The 19,199-nt window shown below is 41.0% G+C and overlaps 1 protein-coding gene across 7 annotated transcripts in view; it reads right to left on the reverse strand.

Annotated features, from left to right (window-relative positions):
* Positions 1-19,199, reverse strand: part of cdk14 (cyclin dependent kinase 14) — a 779,114-nt gene that overhangs the window by 358,449 nt on the left and 401,466 nt on the right. For all 7 annotated transcript variants that reach the window (XR_010969007.1, XM_068012619.1, XM_068012572.1 and 4 more), the window contains one exon: positions 17,050-17,143. Coding sequence is in view for 6 of the 7 variants with exons in the window: in XM_068012619.1 (XP_067868720.1) it covers positions 17,050-17,143 (94 nt within the window). In the remaining variant the exon portion in view is untranslated. The remainder of the gene's footprint in view (positions 1-17,049; positions 17,144-19,199) is intronic.

Consider the following 19,199-nt stretch of genomic DNA (forward strand, 5'->3'; position numbering starts at 1 on the left):
GAGCATCCAGGAGGGCTTCTTGAAACAATACGTAGATAGTCCAACTAGGGATGGGGCCGTACTGGACCTGGTATTGGGGAATGAACCTGGCCAGGTGGTCGAAGTTTCAGTAGGGGAGCATTTCGGGAACAGTGACCATAATGCCGTAAGTTTTAAGGTACTTGTGGATAAGGATAAGAGTAGTCCTCGGGTGAAGGTGCTAAATTGGGGGAAGGCAAATTATAACAATATTAGGCAGGAACTGGCGGGCAGCCATAAAGGCGGGGCTAAAGTATGGCGAGTCGAAGAGACTTAGCAGTTGGCAGGAAAAAAGACAGAGGCACAAGGGGAGAGCCAACTGTGTAACAGCCCCGACAAACAAATTTTTCTGCAGTACCTGTGGAAGAGCCTGTCACTCTACAATTGGCCTTTATAGCCACTCCAGGCGCTGCTCCACACACCACTGACCACATCCAGGCGCTTACTCATTGTCTCTCGAGATAAGGAGGCCAAAGAAGAGGCAGGAACTGAAGAATTTAGATTGGGGGCGGCTGTTTGAGGGTAAATCAACATCTGACATGTGGGAGTCTTTCAAACGTCAGTTGATTAGAATCCAGGACCAGCATGTTCCTGTGAGGAAGAAGGATAAGTTTGGCAAGTTTCGGGAACCTTGGATAACGCGGGATATTGTGAGCCTAGTCAAAAAGAAAAAGGAAGCATTCGTAAGGGCTGGAAGGCTAGGAACAGACGAATCCCTTGAGGAATATAAAGACAGTAGGAAGGAACTTAAGCAAGGAGTCAGGAGGGCTAACAGGGGTCAGGAAAAGTCATTGGCAAACAGGATTAAGGAAAATCCCAAGGCTTTTTATACTTATATAAAGAGCAAGAGGGTAACTAGGGAAAGGGTTGGCCCACTCAAGGACAGAGAAGGGAATCTACGTGTGGAGCCAGAGGAAATGGGCGAGGTACTAAATGAGTACTTTGCATCAGTATTCACCAAAGAGAAGGACTTGGTGGATGATGAGCCTAGGGAAGGGAGTGTAGATAGTCTCAGTCATCTCACTATCAAAAAGGAGGTGGTGTTGGGTGTCTTGCAAAGCATTAACGTAGATAAGTCCCCAGGGCCTGATGGGATCTATCCCAGAATACTGAGGGAGGCAAGGGAAGAAATTGCTGGGGCCTTGACAGAAATCTTTGCATCCTCATTGGTTACAGGTGAGGTCCCAGAGGACTGGAGAATAGCCAATGTTGCTCCTTTGTTTAAGAAGGGTAGCAAGGATAATCCAGGAAATTATAGGCCGGTGAGCCTTACGTCAGTGGTAGGGAAATTATTAGAGAGGATTCTTCGGGACAGGATTTACTCTCATTTGGAAACAAATGGACTTATTAGCGAGAGGCAGCATGGTTTTGTGAAGGGGAGGTCATGTCTCACTAATTTGATTGATTTTTTTGATGAAGTGACAAAGATGATTGATGAAGGAAGGGCAGTGGATGTTATCTATATGGACTTCAGTAAAACTTTTGACAAGGTCCTCATGGTAGACTGGTACAAAAGGTGAAGTCACACGGGATCAGAGGTGAGCTGGCAAGATGGATACAGAACTGGCTCAGTCATAGAAGACAGAAGGTAGCAGTGGAAGGGTGCTTTTCTGAATGGAGGGATGTGACTAGTGGCGTTCCACAGGGATCAGTGCTGGGACCTTTGCTCTTTGTAGTATATATAAATGATTTGGAGGAAAATGTAGCTAGTCTGATTAGTAAGTTTGCGGACAACACAAAGGTTGGTGGAGTTGCGGATAGTGTTGAGGATTGTCAGAGGATACAGCAGGATATAGATCGGTTGGAGACTAGGGCGGAGAAATGGCAGATGGAGTTTAATTCGGACAAATGTGAGGTAATGCATTTTGGAAGGTCTAATGCAGGTGGGAAGTATACAGTAAATGGCAGAACCCTTAGGAGTATTGACAGGCGGAGAGATCTGGGCGTACAGGTCCACAGGTCACTGAAAGTGGCAACGCAGGTGGATAAGGTAGTCAAGAAGGCATACGGCATGCTTGCCTTCATCGGTCGGGGCATAGAGTATAAAAATTGGCAAGTCATGGTGCAGCTGTACAGAACTTTAGTTATGCCACACTTAGAATATTGCGTGCAATTCTGGTCGCCACACTACCAGAAGGACGTGGAGGCTTTGGAGAGGGTACAGAAGAGGTTTACCAGGATGTTGCCTGGTCTGGAGGGCATTAGCTATGAGGACAGGTTTGATAAACTCGGATTGTTTTCTCTGGAACGACGGAGGTGGAGGGGCGACATGATAGAGGTTTACAAAGTTATGAGTGGAATGGACAGAGTGGATAGTCAGAAGCTTTTTCCCAGGGTGGAAGAGTCAGTTACTAGGGGGCATAGGTTTAAGGTGAGAGGGGCAAAGTTTAGAGGGGATGTGCGAGGCAAGTTCTTTACACAGAGGGTGGTGAGTGCCTGGAACCTGCTGCCGGGGGAGGTGGTGGAAGCAGGTACAATAGCGACGTTTAAGAGGCATCTTGACAAATACATGAATAGGATGGGAATAGAGGGATACAGTCCCTGGAAGTGCAGAAGGTTTTAGTTTAGGCAGGCATCAAGATCGGCGCAGGCTTGGAGGGCCGAATGGCCTGTTCCTATGCTGTACTGTTCTTTGTTGTTGAAATAAATATATGCTTACATGTCCTGCACCTTGATTAGCTCAATCTCACTTGCTCTGAAATATGCAAACCCCCATATGCTATATGGGAAGGGAATTCAAACTTTTTTTTTACAAATATGCTCTCAGTTTTGCCTGAATTGCTGACAAAGTACTGCATATTTCTGTCATTTAAGGAAGGATAATGGTGAACTGGATCACATGACATTGATAAATCAGTAGTGAAAGCACCATTGTCTGTTCTGTAAGTATACATTAATGCCTAGTTATTTTCCCCTATGAGACCTGTCCAAATCCACATTCCTTTCCTTTCCAATTATCAGGTCATTGCTGAAACCTGGAGACATCTATTTCCATTCAGAATGTTTCAACATTATGGATGCAGATTTACGAGTCTTGCTCAGCTAGGGCACTCCCGGAGGATCGTGATTTGCTGTGAACCTTATTATTAGGGCAGGAATTAATGACACAATCTGGTACAGTCCACAAGGAAATCTAATTAACTTGGAAAACATAGCAGAAACGCTTATGCATCACCTTTCACGTGACTCAGTTTCTCCCTGCATTTTATTTTATTTTATCTTGTTAGTGAAAGCAATTACAGCTTAGATTTATTCTATGGTGTGCCAGGCGATAGTTTGCTGAAATGAAAGACATCCTAATCATTATTGTCACCAGTTTAATAGAAAAAGGTAATTATCTCACTATAAAAGAGAATTCTGTGAACAAGACAAGTGTGACAGCTGGAAGGTATAGGAGCACCATGGGTTTGTACTTCACTATGTTTATAAAGTAACAAATGAAATAGAGTTCATTAAAAAAAACTCTTCTCACCAATGTTTTCAAAATTGGTGTAATGTGATACAGGATTTGTATCTGTGGAACTATATCCCAGCAAAGAGTTGAAGGGGAGTGTAGAAAATAATTGGTAGCAGCTCCTTTCTGGGATATAGTTCTACAGATGCGAATCTTGTATCACATTACTTCAACTTTTCCTATTGTTTATTTTGCTTATTAGACAAAATATGAATAGTATCTATCCATAAAAGTGTGCAACCTAAGGAATCATAATATCTAGCTCAGCAGAGACCCTGGAATTAAATCCTACATTAAAAGACCTACAAACGTGTTTGTGTAAAATATCTGCACACAAAAATTTAAAAAACAATCATGTATCGAGCACCCATTGCACTTCTTTAACAAAGATAAATGTCCTCAGGCACTGCAGGCAGGCATAATCAGACAAAAATGCATATCAAGTCAATGGAAGAGGTATTAGAGATGAGATGACAAAGTTAAATGAAACTGGTGGGTTGCAAGAACAGCCTTAAGTGAGGAGAGGGAGGTGGAGATGTGGAATGCTTTAGGAAAGGAATTCCAGAATTTGGAATCCAGGTGACAGAAGACTGCCAACAGTGAAATGAAGGGAAATGGAAAATGCACAAAAGACCAAAGTTGGAGGAATGCACATTCCAGGAAGATTGTAAAGCTGGAGAAGGTTACAGACTTAAGGAGCCATGTAGATACTTAAACACAAGGATGAGTATTTTAAATTTGAGGTGTTGGGGGGAACCAAAAGCCAATGTAGATCAGCTAGCTTGGATGAGCTGAAGTTTAATGAGGGTGGGGCAGGGAGGCCAGGCAGAAGAGGATTGCAACAGTCAAGTCAGGAGCTGCCAAAGGCTTGAACGATGGTTTCAGCAGCAAATGGGCTGAGACAGGAAGGGAGGCAGGCAATGTTACAGAAGTGGAAGCAGGCACTCTTTGTGATGGAGAGGACATGGGGTCAGAAGCTAAGTTTGGTGTCAATTAAGTTGCTGAGGTCACAAACTGTCTAGGATAATTACTGGAGAGGGGAATGGAATTGGCGGCCAAAGACGATGGCTTTGTCTTAATTTTTAACTGAAGGGAACGACAAATCATTCAGGACTGGATGACAGACAATCAGTCTGACTGCACAGAGGCAGTGGGTGAATTGGGAGAGGTAGTTGTGGTATACAGCTGGCATTAACTGCATACATACAGGAGTAACTTGCCCAAACTTCAGATTATATCACCAAGGGGCAGGACTTAGATGGCCAAGCATAGATGTTTGGAGAACTCCAGAGGGGACTACAATTTGATAGTTAAGACTGAAACCAAGTGAGGGAAGTCCCACTGAGCTGGAAAAAGGTGGGAAGCCACTGAAGGAGAATGGGTAACCATGCCAAAGGCTGCAGAGAAGTTGAAGAGAATGAGGAGGAATATAGCACCGTGATCAGTCACAGAGGATGTCTTTTGCGACTTGTCATAAGGTCTATTTCAGTGCTGAAAAGTCAAGGGTTATCTTTGCACTCCAGGATGAGCCTGGAGTAGCGAGCAGTTTTTGGCAGAGGAGGTGTATATGACCCAGCCAGATCTGACAATGGATGGCTAAACCAATTATGTTCCACATACTCAAGTGTGCGTTCCTTCAACTTGAGGGAATAAGATGGGGTCCATACAGGAGGATGACAAGGGTGGAAGACAGCAAGGGTTTTACTGTGGACAGGGGCATTAAACATGCAGGTGGAGGGAATGATTAAGATTGACAGTTGCAGTTATCAAGGCAAATGGAGGGCTGGACAGTTGGGAGTTAGAAAATGCAGTTGTAAGTGATTTTAGAAGAGCTTATTGCAGATGCAGACACAAGTGGGATTACAAAGGGTTGTGGGGATGTGGGTGGTGAAGTATTACATTTTGTTATAGATGAATAACAATCTTTTTATTTAAAAAGTAAACAAAATTTTTGATCCTTGATTCATCTAATTTGGAGCTTGAAATTTGCAAGTAGTCTAACCTCTGGGATTTACAAGAAGCAACAATTACCTGGATTCACACAGTGAATACTTAAGCAGTGACTTTAAAGGGATGGACCAGGTTATCAGCTAAACATCACAACAAGGGTCCATATCCCAGACGACCCATAAGCAGTGCCACAGGGTTTCTATACATACATGTGATAGACACATGTGGGACAAGACTGTGTTCAATGCACATGCACAAGATGAGGTGGATTTATTAATTTGGAATAAACAGAATCTGATCAAAATGTGTCGTCTTGATATCTTGATTGCATGATCACTGCAGTATTTCACAAATCCTAGTTAATAATTCCTACTTACTTACTTCACTATAATATAGAATTAAAGCATAATTCACTTTTTTTTAAAAATCATAGCTGTCTGAACAGTATGGAAATGGTTAAGTCAATGTCTGGGTGAATTAGATGCTCACATTGAATGGATTTAAAGTAACTCTGAATTTTCACTGCAATTATATCTAATATTAACATTCAAAAATCAGAAAAAATGGGCATCAATAATACACACTAGCATTCCTCCAAATCCCAACTTGGAGAGTGATTGACAATTGGAACAGAGTGTTTTTGAACCAGTGTAATAATCACATTATATTAGAGCACAATAATAACAAAATTACAATGTAATGGTATGTATTCTAATGTGGTTACAATAAATTGGTAAGATTGGTTAATATGCCAGACTTATCTGGAACACATATTTACATAGCATATACAACATTCAATCCAACTGGTCTGTGCCACAGGTTCCACATGACCATCTTTCCAGTCCTCTTTAGCTAACCTTATTAGCATAACCTTTTTTTCCTCTCTTGCTTCGCTAGATTCCTTTAAATGCATCTATGCTATTTCACATTCTTACCATTTTTACCATTCTTACCTTCTTTCAGATGAGAAACCTAGGCATTGCCTGTTCTCTTGGGTGGATGTAAACGATCCCATGGCTTTTGTTCAAAGAGGTATTACATTTGTTATAGATGAATAACAATCCTTTTATTAAAAAAAGTGAACAAAATTTTTGATCCTTGATTGATCTAATTTGGGGAAGTTATCCCCAGTGTCCTGGCCAATATTTATTCCTCAATCAATATCACTAAAAACAGATTATCTAGTCATCATCACATTGTTGTTTGTGGGAACTTGCTATGGGCAAATTGGCTGCCATGTTTCCTACATTACAATAGTGACTACAGTTTAAAAGTATTTAATTGGCTGTGACATCGTGAGATTGTGAAAGATGGTATATAAATACAGTCTTTCTTTTTTTGAATAAGAAGTTTCACCTGAATTCCCTACTGGATTTATTGGTGATCGTCTTATATTTATGGCCCCTAGTTTTGGTCTCCACCACAATTGGGATCATCTCTATATCCACCCTATCAAATCCATTCATAATTTTAAAGACCTCCATTAGGTCACCTTTCTTTTCTAGAGAAAGGAACCCCAGTCTGTTCAGTCTTCCCTGCTAAGTATATCCTCTCAGTTCTGGTATCATCCTTGTAAATCTTTTTTGCACCTTCTCCAGTGTTTCTATATCATGTTGTTGAATATTACTAATTTGAATTCAATGATTTTTTAAAAACCACTGCCTAAGTAAATGAATGAAATACAAGAGATGTTGATGACTTGATGCTTAATTTGCATTTGAGACATCAACAGCCACTGGTTATGTAAAGAAGGGAAGTACCATTCCTTTGTCATTTTGCAAAATACGTTTCTGTTCAATTTACAATACATTTCAGCTTTTCTGAAACAAGGTTCTAGCTATAATTACACTGTTACTGAGCATAAGTTATTCAAAATGTAATGTAAGATTATGTGCTTGTTTGTCACAAGAAATGATAGGAGTCAAGAGAGGCAACTTATTTTTCGAAATGTATACGCAGAGGGGATGTGTTTTCTAGAATTCATTGTTGATTGAAACCTTGCTCCAGCTGATTAACTAATTGCCTCATTCTTCCAAAAAAACCTCAGTCACATTTCCTCAATCTTCCACTCTGTTTCTCGACATCTTAGTTTCCATAGGCTGCCCTCATAATACAGCTATCTGAATCTGGGAATCATGATTATTACTCTCCCATGTATCCTTTCTGGTGCATCAATATATGGTCAGAGGGAACAGAGGCAAACTGAATACAATATTCATTCTGTGCTGTCAGTCATATATTGTACAGATTCATATCACATCCTTAGAATGTGCATCGCTTCAGGAAGAATACTGTAAAAATGCCTTTATCTTATTAATTGCCATGTCATACTGTAGACAGATTTTTAAAGGCTAGTCTCCATTTCTTGCAAATTCTTCTGACCCACCCTTACAAATTATGCACATGTAAATGCCTTACTTTGCATTTATCCACATTAAAATGTAATTTGACAGTTATTAACCCAACTGGACTTCTCATATTTTAAAATAATTAGTCTCCTCCACACATTTTGACATTTCATATAATTCTATGTCAGCAGAAAATGTAGAAATTTTGTTGTTAATTCCCTCATCTAGGTTACTTATGTATATTGTAGGGCTATCAATTAATCACAGTTAACTTCTACGATTAACGTCTTCATATTTTTGGTGTTGGTTTTTAAGGTACTAATCATGGAAGTTACAGAATTAAAAAAAGGAGCTTCGATATTCAATACTTTGTCCTAAGCAGCACCTAACTTTCCTTTTAATTTAGTAAAACAGTTTACCTGACAATGTACCCGTGGTGCATGCCCTCATTGCTGCTGTTTGCCAGCCATCAGGTGCCAAGTGATGGGAAGGGTAGAAACAGGTGACAAATAAAGGAGGCTGACAGTCAAGGAGCACTAGCACTTGCCACTTGATATTGGGTGGCTGGGGAGTGAAAATCATTCTCGGTCAGGTAGTCAGACAGAAAGACATCAGGTTGGGCTAGGTAGGGCAGAGCGCCATCTTTTTAAAAAAAAAAGCTAAAAATAAAAGTAGAAAATAGGACTGTCAAATAAAAAAATAAAATTGCGGTCATATTGACCAGAAAGCAATCGAAAGGAAAAAAGGGCAAAGTTAAACTAAAGCATTATGGAGGGAAGCACTAAAGGAATTGTGAATTGGAACTTTATTTCTTTTTAGATTTTGGCAGTTCATTGGATAGAAAGGCAGTTACTTGTATCTACCGTTAAACTCAGATCCAGTACTACAGATGAAGTGTATCCCTGCATGCTAAACATCCCTTCAGTTCTCAAAATAAACTTTCCAGTAGTGCTTCTGCAACAGACAATGACAATTGTTACGACCAGGTGAGAAAGGTGCCATGGGGTCCCTTTTAGCCTTCACCTGGTCTTATTGTAACAAGGTTTGATTTTTAAACACAGAGTGTTTTGAACTCCCCCTTGGTCTATCCTTGTTCACCCCTTTCCAATTATAAGGCAAAGAAATGAGAACACCAGGTTTTCTTTGGTTTAAAAGAAGAAAAGTGAAATTTATTAAAAGTTAAATTTAAACTCTAATACGGTTAACGCCTACGGATACACGACACGCCCACGCTAGCATGCACACGTGATACACACATGCAAATAGGGAGAGAAAAGAGAAGAAAAATAAAGTAGAGGTTTGAGGCAATATCAGAAGAGTTTCTTGTTTACTGTGCTTCGAGCTCACTGTAGTCCTTTTGTAAGTAGTCTTGCTTCTCGTTGGGGCCTAGTATTCTTCTTAAACCTTGTTCATTGGAGGAGACTTTTCTCTCCTGGGGTTCATGTCTTCCATGGGTCTTCAGTTCCAGGAGAGAGATGGGAGCAGACAGGGGAGAGGTGTTCTCATTCCAAGAGAAAATAACTTTTTGAGTTTCAAACACTCTGTGGCAAGTTCAAGTTCAAATTCAAACAGCTAGTTAGTCATGTGACTAAACTGACCTGACCAGGTCTTGTGTGCATTGGAGAAGCAAGGACTGGGTCCTTTGTTCCAACACTGCCTGCTAGCATGCAAAAGAGGTCTTTCCTGCAAGGGGCTTGGCAATTCCTTGTGATAGGTCCTCTTTTCTTCCCGGCACCAATTTGAAGTTTTAATGTTCATGTGGGAAATAACGTGTGCCTCATTCTTGGCAGGTTGGGGCCTGCATTACACAATACAAGTGAAGTTCAATAATTTGGACACCATACTCCTCCAGAACTTGTTGCAAGACCATGAATCGAGCTAAGTATGATTATATAATCAATGCTATTGCAAAGTGGTTGGATATTGACTGCAAACCATCTAACATTGTAAGCAGTGCGAGGCTAAAATGTGTTACTCAAATAGCATCTTCTAAATCAATCGTATACCATGCCTTCCAGAGAAACCATCATTTAACAAATAGATGATTTATAGAACAATGAAAAGGCTACATCACTGCTACTGAAGAACATGACAGTTGTTACCATCACTGATAACTGTTCATGAGCAATCACAACATACCTGATTGGTATACTTCACAGTAATGTCCAAGCAGCATTAAAGAGAGATGCTGTTAAAACATGTGCAAAAAGTTTCTTGGATGTTGTGAATGAGTAGGATACAAAATGTAAGGTAAGGTAAAAATGCACAAAATATGACAGCAGCAGCCAACCTTTTGTTAACAGAACACATGCTATGCATCCATGACTGATCACAGGAGCACTTAATACTCCCGAGTTCAGAACTCACTGACAAAATACAGAAACTTTTGGGTAATTTCAAACAAAGCCCAATTAACAGCACAGAACTAGAAATACGACCGGTTGTAAATGGGCGGAAAGAAAAATGTCTTATACATGATATATAAACTAGATGGATCTCCACATTGAATATGGATCAGCGACTGCTCAGGAATAGATTCTCTATCAAAGTTACGTAAGCTCTTTAGATGCACAAGCTAACAGAGCTCACTACTGCTGAATAAGACAAAACATCCGACTGAGATCCTTCAGGGAGCGATGCATGTTTCCTGTGCCATGGCTATTGCTGCATTGTGGCACTGTGCCATTTATTTTGTGCTGCGGTTGTCTCAAATGATAATTCAGCAAATGTTGTTCAGCTTAAGAACTCTTTCACTATAGACACAAAAAAAAGCATCAAGCCCACATGGTTAAAGATAGCGACGGTGCTGGGCCTAGCGTTTAAAAATCAAGTGCCTTCCAAAGTCCAAGAAGGTTGAGATTTGGAAGTTAATTCTTAAACGTACTGTTGCCCAGAAGGGTCATAAGGACCAACAGCTTGAAGCGCTAACAGAAAATGAACCACTAGAAAAGAAACCTCCTCTTAACCAATTCAGAGGATGAATATGAAAGAACAAATTTAACCTACGCTGCTTTGGATCATTATAAAGCAGAACAAGTTATCATCATGGAAGATTGTCCTTTGGAATGATTCTTGAAGCATGTTGGTGCCCATGTAAGTTTAGAAAACCTGGCATGTAAATACTTAGATTCTAGAACAGTTCTCAAGGATTGGAAGGCAGCAATCATAACCCCACTATTTAAGAAAGGAGGAAGACAGAAAACGGGGAACTATAAGCCAGTTAGCCAATCAGTAGTAGGCAAAATACTAGAATCTATTAGGGATGTGGTAACTGAACACTTAGAAAATCATAATATGATGAAGCAGATCAACACAAATTCATGAAAGGAAAATATTGTTTGGCAAATCTGTTGGAGTTTTTTTGAGGATGTAACTAGTAAGATGGATAAGGGGGAACCTGTGAATGTATTGCATTTAGATTTACTAAAAGGATTCAATAAGGTGCCACACAAGAGGTTAATACGCAAAAGTAGCACTCATGGGATTGGAAGTAAAGTATCCATGTTTGCTGACGATAAAAAGTTAGGTAGGAAAGTAAGCAATGAAGAGGACACAAAGAGGCTGTAGAGGGCTAGAGACAGTGGGCAAGAACATGATGGAATACAATATGGAGAAGGATGAAGTTATCCATTTTGGAAGGAAAAACAAAAAAAAAGAATATTTTTGAATGGTGAGAGACTGGGAAATGTTTGCATTCAGAGGGCCCTGGGTGTAATTGTACATGAACCACAAAGTTAAAATCTGGTATAGCAAGCAATCAGGAAGGCAAATGGGATGTTAGCTTTTGTTATAAAGGGATGGATTTTATACACCCCACTGCAGCGGGTTTGAAGGCAGGGAGAGCATTTAATAGCACGGGATGGTGGCGGGCGGACACCTCGCCTCCACCCCAACTAAGTTCATGGTGGGAAGGCCCACGGATGGTCTTCCCGCCCCACCACCAACTGAGGCCCTTAAGTGGGCAATTAATGCCCAATTTAGGGCCTTATCCCACCACTGGCTATATTAGCCCAGCGGCGGACGGGCCTGTCGCCACAAAGGGAGCACGACATACATACCCGTGTGGCTTGCTTGCAGACTCCCTGCATGGGAGGGGGGCCCTCGTTAAAAGGCACTTATTGCCTGATCAAGGAACACTGCGTCGGGTAGTGGGGGGGGGGGCGGTGGGAGTCTCGCTGACAGCCACCCTCTGGCCTTGCTGCCAACCCACCTACATTTCCCTCCCCCAAGACTCCCACTCTGCGAAGCTCTTCCTGCTGTGTCTCACCTGTGGCCTGGATCCCTCAACGATCCTCGGCCTCAGTTGGGTGCATTACCGGCAGCAGCCACCTCCTCCACAGTGGCACTCCATGGTCATCTGATTGACCAGCAACTCTCAGCAGGCAGAAATTCTGTCGCGGGGCTCCTTAATCCCGGGAAGGCCCATTGCTGCCTATTTAAGTGCCTGATTGGCACGTGATGAGGTGGGCCTTCCCAAAAAGAGACAACGCGACACTCTTGCCGGCTCTTCAGCCAGTGGCCGAGACCCCCATTGCCTAAATTAAATACCATCCAATGGGATTGGAGTGTAAGAGTGAAGTTGTCTTAGTACAATTATACAGGGCATTGGCGAGGCCACACCTGGGGTACTGTGTGCAGTTTTGATCTCCTTGCCTATGGAAGGACATACTTGCCAGGAAGGAGTACAACCAAGGTTCACTAGACTGGTTCTTGGGATGAGGGGATTGTCCTATGAGGAGACATTGAGTAGACTATGCTATATTCCCTGCAATTTCGGAGAATGAGAGGTAATCTAACACATAAAATTCTTAAGGGAGTTGACAGGGTAGATGATGAGAAAATGTTTCTCCTGGCTGGGGAATCTAGAGCACGGTGTCACAGTCTCAGAATAAGGGGTCAGAAATTTAGGACTGAGATGAGGAGAAATTTCTTCACTCAAAGGGTTGTGAATCTTTGGAATTCTCTACCCCAGAGAGTTGTGGATGCTCAGTCATTGAATATATTCAAGATAGAGATCGATAGATCTTTGGGTACAAAGGAAATTAAGGGATCTAGGGATATTGAACAAAGGTGGAGTAGAGACAGAAGATCAGCCATGATCTTGCTGAATGGTGGAGCAAGCTCGACGGACCAAACAGCCGACTGCAGTTCTTATTTCTTATGTTCTGAAGTACTTAGCTCCGCCAGTGACAATGGTGCCAAGCAAATGACTTTGCGCACCTTCAGGACCACAACAGTAAAAAGGCAGTTGGAGAAGAGATGAAAACTATAAAAGATACGAACAGGCTCAAAATTGAGGATGAGCACTAAATAGTAAATATTCTGAATGACTATTTCCAGCATTTTTTCACAAGAAGTGACATAAGCAACAAGTTCTCTCCGAAAAAAAAGGAAATCCAAGTGTAATCAATCACGTTACCATATGTAATGTATTCCTATATAATGAGCATGTCCAGTGTGTGATGACATTGTTAAACATGTGATCTGGCCATCTTGGTGCCTATCTTACTTTACAAGTTCCTCCCCATCTATAACAGACTTTGGTGGCAAAATGGGATTAAAGTGCACAAAGTTTTTTTTTCAGAAAATGGCAGTAGAGACAGTGATGAACAAATAAGCTTGCTCCCAGTGACCTACCTTCTAGGATGAAGATTGTCGATGAGATTGTGTTAAGCCTCATTGTTTCTGAAAACGTGTGGCTGCACTCAGTTGAATGGATTCCGCTGGGTTCTAGTGCAACTATCGACGACACTATCTTTGGTGAATTAGTTTTTTTTGTTTTGCTTAAGCTGACTTAGCTTCTGTATCACTGTTGCAGACAGCTACAGTTAAGTGGTTATTGGGTGATTGTTACATTTGAAAATGGGACAAAATAGCTGCGCCCACAGGATACAGCTCGAGAACCATTCAGTTCATACATTGAAAGAATGGGCATGTTCTACAGAGCTAATAATATGTTAGAACTCAAAGGTGAACATGGAGAGGCCTAGAATAAGGCAATTCTTGAGCACAAGAAAGCAATTTTTTTAAGGGAGATTGGCCAGGTAGTGTATGACATGTTAACAAACCTTCCTGCTGCCAACAAGGCAAAAGATGTGCCATTCCAAATAATCATCACCAAGTTGGAAGGACATTTTAATCCTAAGCCACTTGAGATATCTGGAAGCTAAACATTTGGAACCAGAAGCCAGAGAAGTAGCAAAACAGTTGGCAAGTACATTGTGGCACTGAAGAATGTATTACATTGCAACTTCAGATTGAGCGGAGGTGTTCCACAAAGCGGTCACCCAATCTGTGTTTAGTCTCCCCAGTGTAGAGGCGACCGCATTGTGAGCGGCGAATACAGTATACTAATTGCAAGAAGTACAAGTTCACTGCTTCACCTGGAAGGAGTGCTTGGGGCCTTGGATAGTGAGGAGAGAGGAGGTAAAAGGGCAGGTATTACACTTTCTGTGATTGTATGGGAATTCCGAAAACATGATCCTGAGCTTCCGGTTGCTTGCCATTACAATAGCCCTAACCCCCGCCCCCCACACTCTCATGCCTGCATTTCTGTCCTGGGCCTGCTGCAGGGTTCCAGTGAACATCAACACAAGCTCAAGGAACAGCATCTCATTTTCCGATGAGGCACTCTACAGCCTTCTGGACTGTACATTGAGTTCAATAATTTCAGAGCATGACTGGCCCATTTTTTATTATTTTATTTTATTTCATCATTTTTTACCATGTGCCTGTCTACTGGGTTTTTCATGTTTGTGCTTTTGGTTAGGGCTGTTCATTATTCTGTCATTAACACTCTCTCTGCACTAATGCTTTGTCTTTCACCACATCATTAATACATTCTCTTTGCCTTTGCCCCATTACTTCCTTGTCAGTTAATCTATCTGACCCTCTGCCCTACCACACATCTTCCCTTTAGTAATAAAAAAAAAGAAATGCTAGAAATACTCAGCAGGTCTGGCAGCATCTGTGGAGAGAGAAGCAGAGTTAACATTCAGGTCAGTGGCCCTTCATCAGAACTTCCCTTTAGTTCTCTTTCCCCTCCACCTCCGCTTTACTTGCTTAAAACTTATTACATTTGTAACCTTTGCCAGTTCTGATGAAACGTTAACTCTGCTTCTCTCTCCACTGATGCTGCCAGACCTGCTGAGTATTTCCAGCACTTTCTATTTTTATTTCAGATTTCCAGCATCCGCAGTATTTTGGTTTTATTTTAACCTTTCAGTATTAGTTTTCATTTCCAAAAAGCAGAATGGACATTCAAAAGGGGCGGCACGGTGGCGCAGTGGTTAGCATCGCAGCCTCACAGCTCCAGCGACCCGGGTTCAATTATGGGTACTGCCTGTGTGGAGTTTGCAAGTTCTCCCTGTGTCTGCGTGGGTTTTCTCCGGGTGCTCCGGTTTCCTCCCACAAGCCAAAAGACTTGCAGGTTGGTAAGTAAGTTGATAGGTAAATTGGCCATTATAAATTGTCCCTAGTATAGGTAGGTGGTAGGGAAATATAGGGACAGGTGGGGATGTGGTAGGAATATGGGATTAGTGTAGCATTAGTATAAATGGGTGGTTGATGGTCGGCACAGACTCGGTGGGCCGAAGGGCCTGTTTCAGTGCTGTATCTCTAAACTAAACTAAAAGAGACTGCACCAGAGGCAGGGCAGAGAAGGGGGCATTAGGCTGAGGAATAATAAGGAAATACTAGATAGACTGGAGCTTTTCAGCATGGGGAGGAATCACCTGAGGGGTGACCTTACATAGATTGTAATCTGGGGAATGTTACTTTAAATTGTGGGAGTAGAATTTATAGATACAGGGTCAAAACGGAATGACATCTAGATGTTGTTTGCATAATGAATGCCCAAAATGTGCATTTTTTAAAAATTGATTTATCATGGGGTGATGTTAGGAGCTGTCTGAATAGGTAGGCAGAATTCCTTATCTGCAATGTTCTTGTGATTTTTAGCCAACGTAGTGCAGCTGGTGCCTGGTGACAAATGTTTTTTCAAATCTACAGTCTCGTGTATAATAAACACACCTCCCTAGATCGTCTACTTTTGATCAGATGCACATTTGGCTGTTTCAGATTAGTGAGAAAGCAGTTTTACTCCATGCGTGTGCACTCAGGTCCAGTGTGATGCAATATTTTATCAGTGGCATACCATGTACTTAAGTATCACACTGCTGTTGTCATTCTTCTCTGTTCCAATTTCACAAAAATAAATTTCAGGAACCAATCACAAATGATAACGCCATTCTTTTGCTCCAGAAATCCCACTGCCACAATCTGCATAAAGTTTATAATTATATCAAGTAATTGCTGAATCAATCCTGAATGATACATCATAAAAGGAATTTATTTTAATTTCTTTAAATTTTCCTTATTTAAACATCTGTTAAAAATCAAAAAATATATAATTACTTCTCTATCATATAAATAGACCATATAAGACCCTGCTTTTATTCAAAGTTGCAAAACCAAGGGCCTGATTAGATAAAATTTACTTAGAATTTTACCACCTATTAAATAAAAGCTGCTTTCATTTGGCACCTTTCACAACCTCAGGATATCCCAAAGTGCTTCACAGCCAATGAAATACTTTTGAAGTAAAGTTAATATTGTAACATTGGGAAATGGGGCAGCCAATTTGACTACAAGTTCCCACAAACAGCAGTGAGATAGACGATCAGATAATCTGTTTTGGGGGTGTTGGTTCAAGACAAATATAGGCCAGGACACTGGGAAAATTATCCTCCTACACCTTGAAACATGCCATTCGATCATTTACATCCACCTGAGAAGGCAGACGGGATCTTGGTTCATCCAGAAGATTGTATCTTTGACAGTGCAGCACTCCCTCAGTAATGCACTGAAATGTCAGCCTAGATATGTGCTACGTCTCTGGAGTGGAGTTTCAGTCCTCAAACTCCTGACTCAGAGGTAAAAGTATTATCGCTGACTCAAGGCTGTCACCTACAGCAATCAGGTCCAGTCATTGTTTAAATGTAGCTTTGGACAACTGACATCAATCTCTCCTCCCTAACCCAAAGATAATAATTGCTGTCTCTACTGATACTGGTTAACATTTATTCCAACTAAAGATATTTTCATGTTGTAGCCTATAATTATTGATCAGAATGTCATAGAGAAGATAATAACACTCCAAATCAAAATATAGGTTTCACCACATAAGTAGTACCTTGTTAAAAACCTACATTTTAGAATTGATGTGCATGTCAGTTCCCTTGCTTAATATTCTGATGCCTTACTAATAAAAATACTAACCAAAAATATTCGCTCCAGCTGATCCTGAACATCCTTCATTCCTGGGAAAGCAGCAACTCCTTGAATCATTTCGACAAAAATGCAACCCACACCCCTGGAAAAGAGAACAGAAAGTACTTCACGAGGAACTAATTTTAAATTTCTTATGCTAAAGTACAAGTACTTGGCAAAAAGACTAAATGTGACATTTTAAACAATACAACAGGTTTTATTTGAAGGCACAAGAAGCAGAACTAAGTACAAATGTACTCCCTTATTGCCCAATAGTATAATAAATGATAAAGAATTAACATATTAAATTCTCATCATTTTTTAATTGAATGTCAGGAAGAAAAATCATTATTGTAATTTGTACTTAGCAGTGTGTGCAGGGTAAACCCCCTTGAGTAGTTATAAAGCACAAAAGGGATTATAGAAGTTAAAATGAGTCTATTTTTTAAACAAAGAAGGATCTATTGACCAAATTGCCACACATCATTTACTTTTATTAGAACAATGTTAGTAGAAGGCAGAAAAAATCTTAATCAGTGTTCAAAAGCTAAATTCACACTTCCCCTATTACAGACATTAGTAGCCGAATTTAGAATGGTACCTTCACTTTTCTTGACACTACAATAATATCACTAACACTCCAGATTCTAAAGCTGAGGTCATTCACTTCCCCACTCAAAAAGCAAGAAGAATATGAAACCAATTGGAAATCATGGTCACTCATGACATAGCAGACTACTGAAGCAGTAGTTTTATGTCCTCAATTGTTGACATGGTAAGTTCTGAAACCTCAGTCAGGCTGCAGAGCAATGTAGAAAATTCCACACAAGGAGGAAAGAGAGGAAAAGTGATCAGAGCACAAGTCTCCTTGGCTTCATTTTTATACACTTTTAAACAGCTGCACTACAGGACTGGCAGCAATATGAGTGGTTTGCTTGTCTACATTTTGTTTGGGAAAAAGGGTAACAAAATATGACGAGAAAATAATTTTCAAAGTAAAGGATTGTTCAAAAAAGGATAAACCCAGCAACTGCAGGCCAGTCAGTTTAACTTTGGTGTTGGGAAAGCTTTTAATCTGGGAAAAAAATTGTCACTTGGACAACAGTAGAATAAGAAAAGCCAGAATAGATTTGTTAACAGCAAATTGTGTTTAACTGATTTGATTGAGTTTTTGGATGAGGTAACAAAGAGGGTTGATGTGGTGTACATGAACTTCCAAAAGGTGTTTGATAAATTGGCACATAACAGGTGTGTTAGCAAAGTTGAAGTCCATGGAATAAAAGGGACAGACGCAGCATGGATATGAAGTTGGCAGGGTGACATGAAGGGGAGAGTCGTGGTGAACAGTTACTTTGCAGACTGAAGGAAGGTATACAGTAAGGTTCCCCAGGGATCGTTATTAGGACCGCTGCTTTTCTTGATCTATATTAATGACAGGGGACGGTATTTGATTCGTGGCACACCATTCACAACAGCGGAAGCAGAAGTGGGCAGCACTCCCTGTTTTGTGTCGGGAGCCGGTTCCCACGCAAGGAAAATTAAAATATCATTGGCTGGCGGCGGGCACAGGAGAAAAGTGCAACCACACGTCAGAGGAAACTTTTCATTGGTGAAAGCTGCTGTCATTTAACAATGCAGAAGGTACATCCGGGGTATAAAAAATATCCCTGGAAAAACAGGGACGTTCTGCATCACGGCCTCAACGTTCCTGGCTAGCTTCATAATCTTAGTCAAATATCTATTTTTTCAGAGCAGCAGTTCTTGTCCCTCACCCCCAAGACATAGTGATCATAAGCGTAAACATAAGAGTTATTGAGAGCACAAAGCTGCACGGGTGTCCTTCAATTATATTTGTCAAATGTAAATTGTTCACCATATATCTGTTTTAAATCACTCATGTATGCATTACCTTCATTTTGTTTGGACTAGCTTAGTGGGAGAGCTAAATGTAATGGCTTGCCTCATGGTTGGCACACTTTGATGGTTATAGAGGAGGTTTGGACATTGCATTTAATGTGCAAGCCACGATGTAAAGTTTCAGTGATCAAATTTCTATGAATGTTCATGTTACTGTCCAGGTTTGTAGTTGACAGTCTGTGGGACATGGCCGCACATGCAGGCCCAGCTGGCACTCCCATTTGTACAGCATCATGCTGCCT

Source organism: Heterodontus francisci, chromosome 2 (genome assembly GCF_036365525.1).
Source record: "Heterodontus francisci isolate sHetFra1 chromosome 2, sHetFra1.hap1, whole genome shotgun sequence".
NCBI lineage: Eukaryota > Metazoa > Chordata > Chondrichthyes > Heterodontiformes > Heterodontidae > Heterodontus > Heterodontus francisci.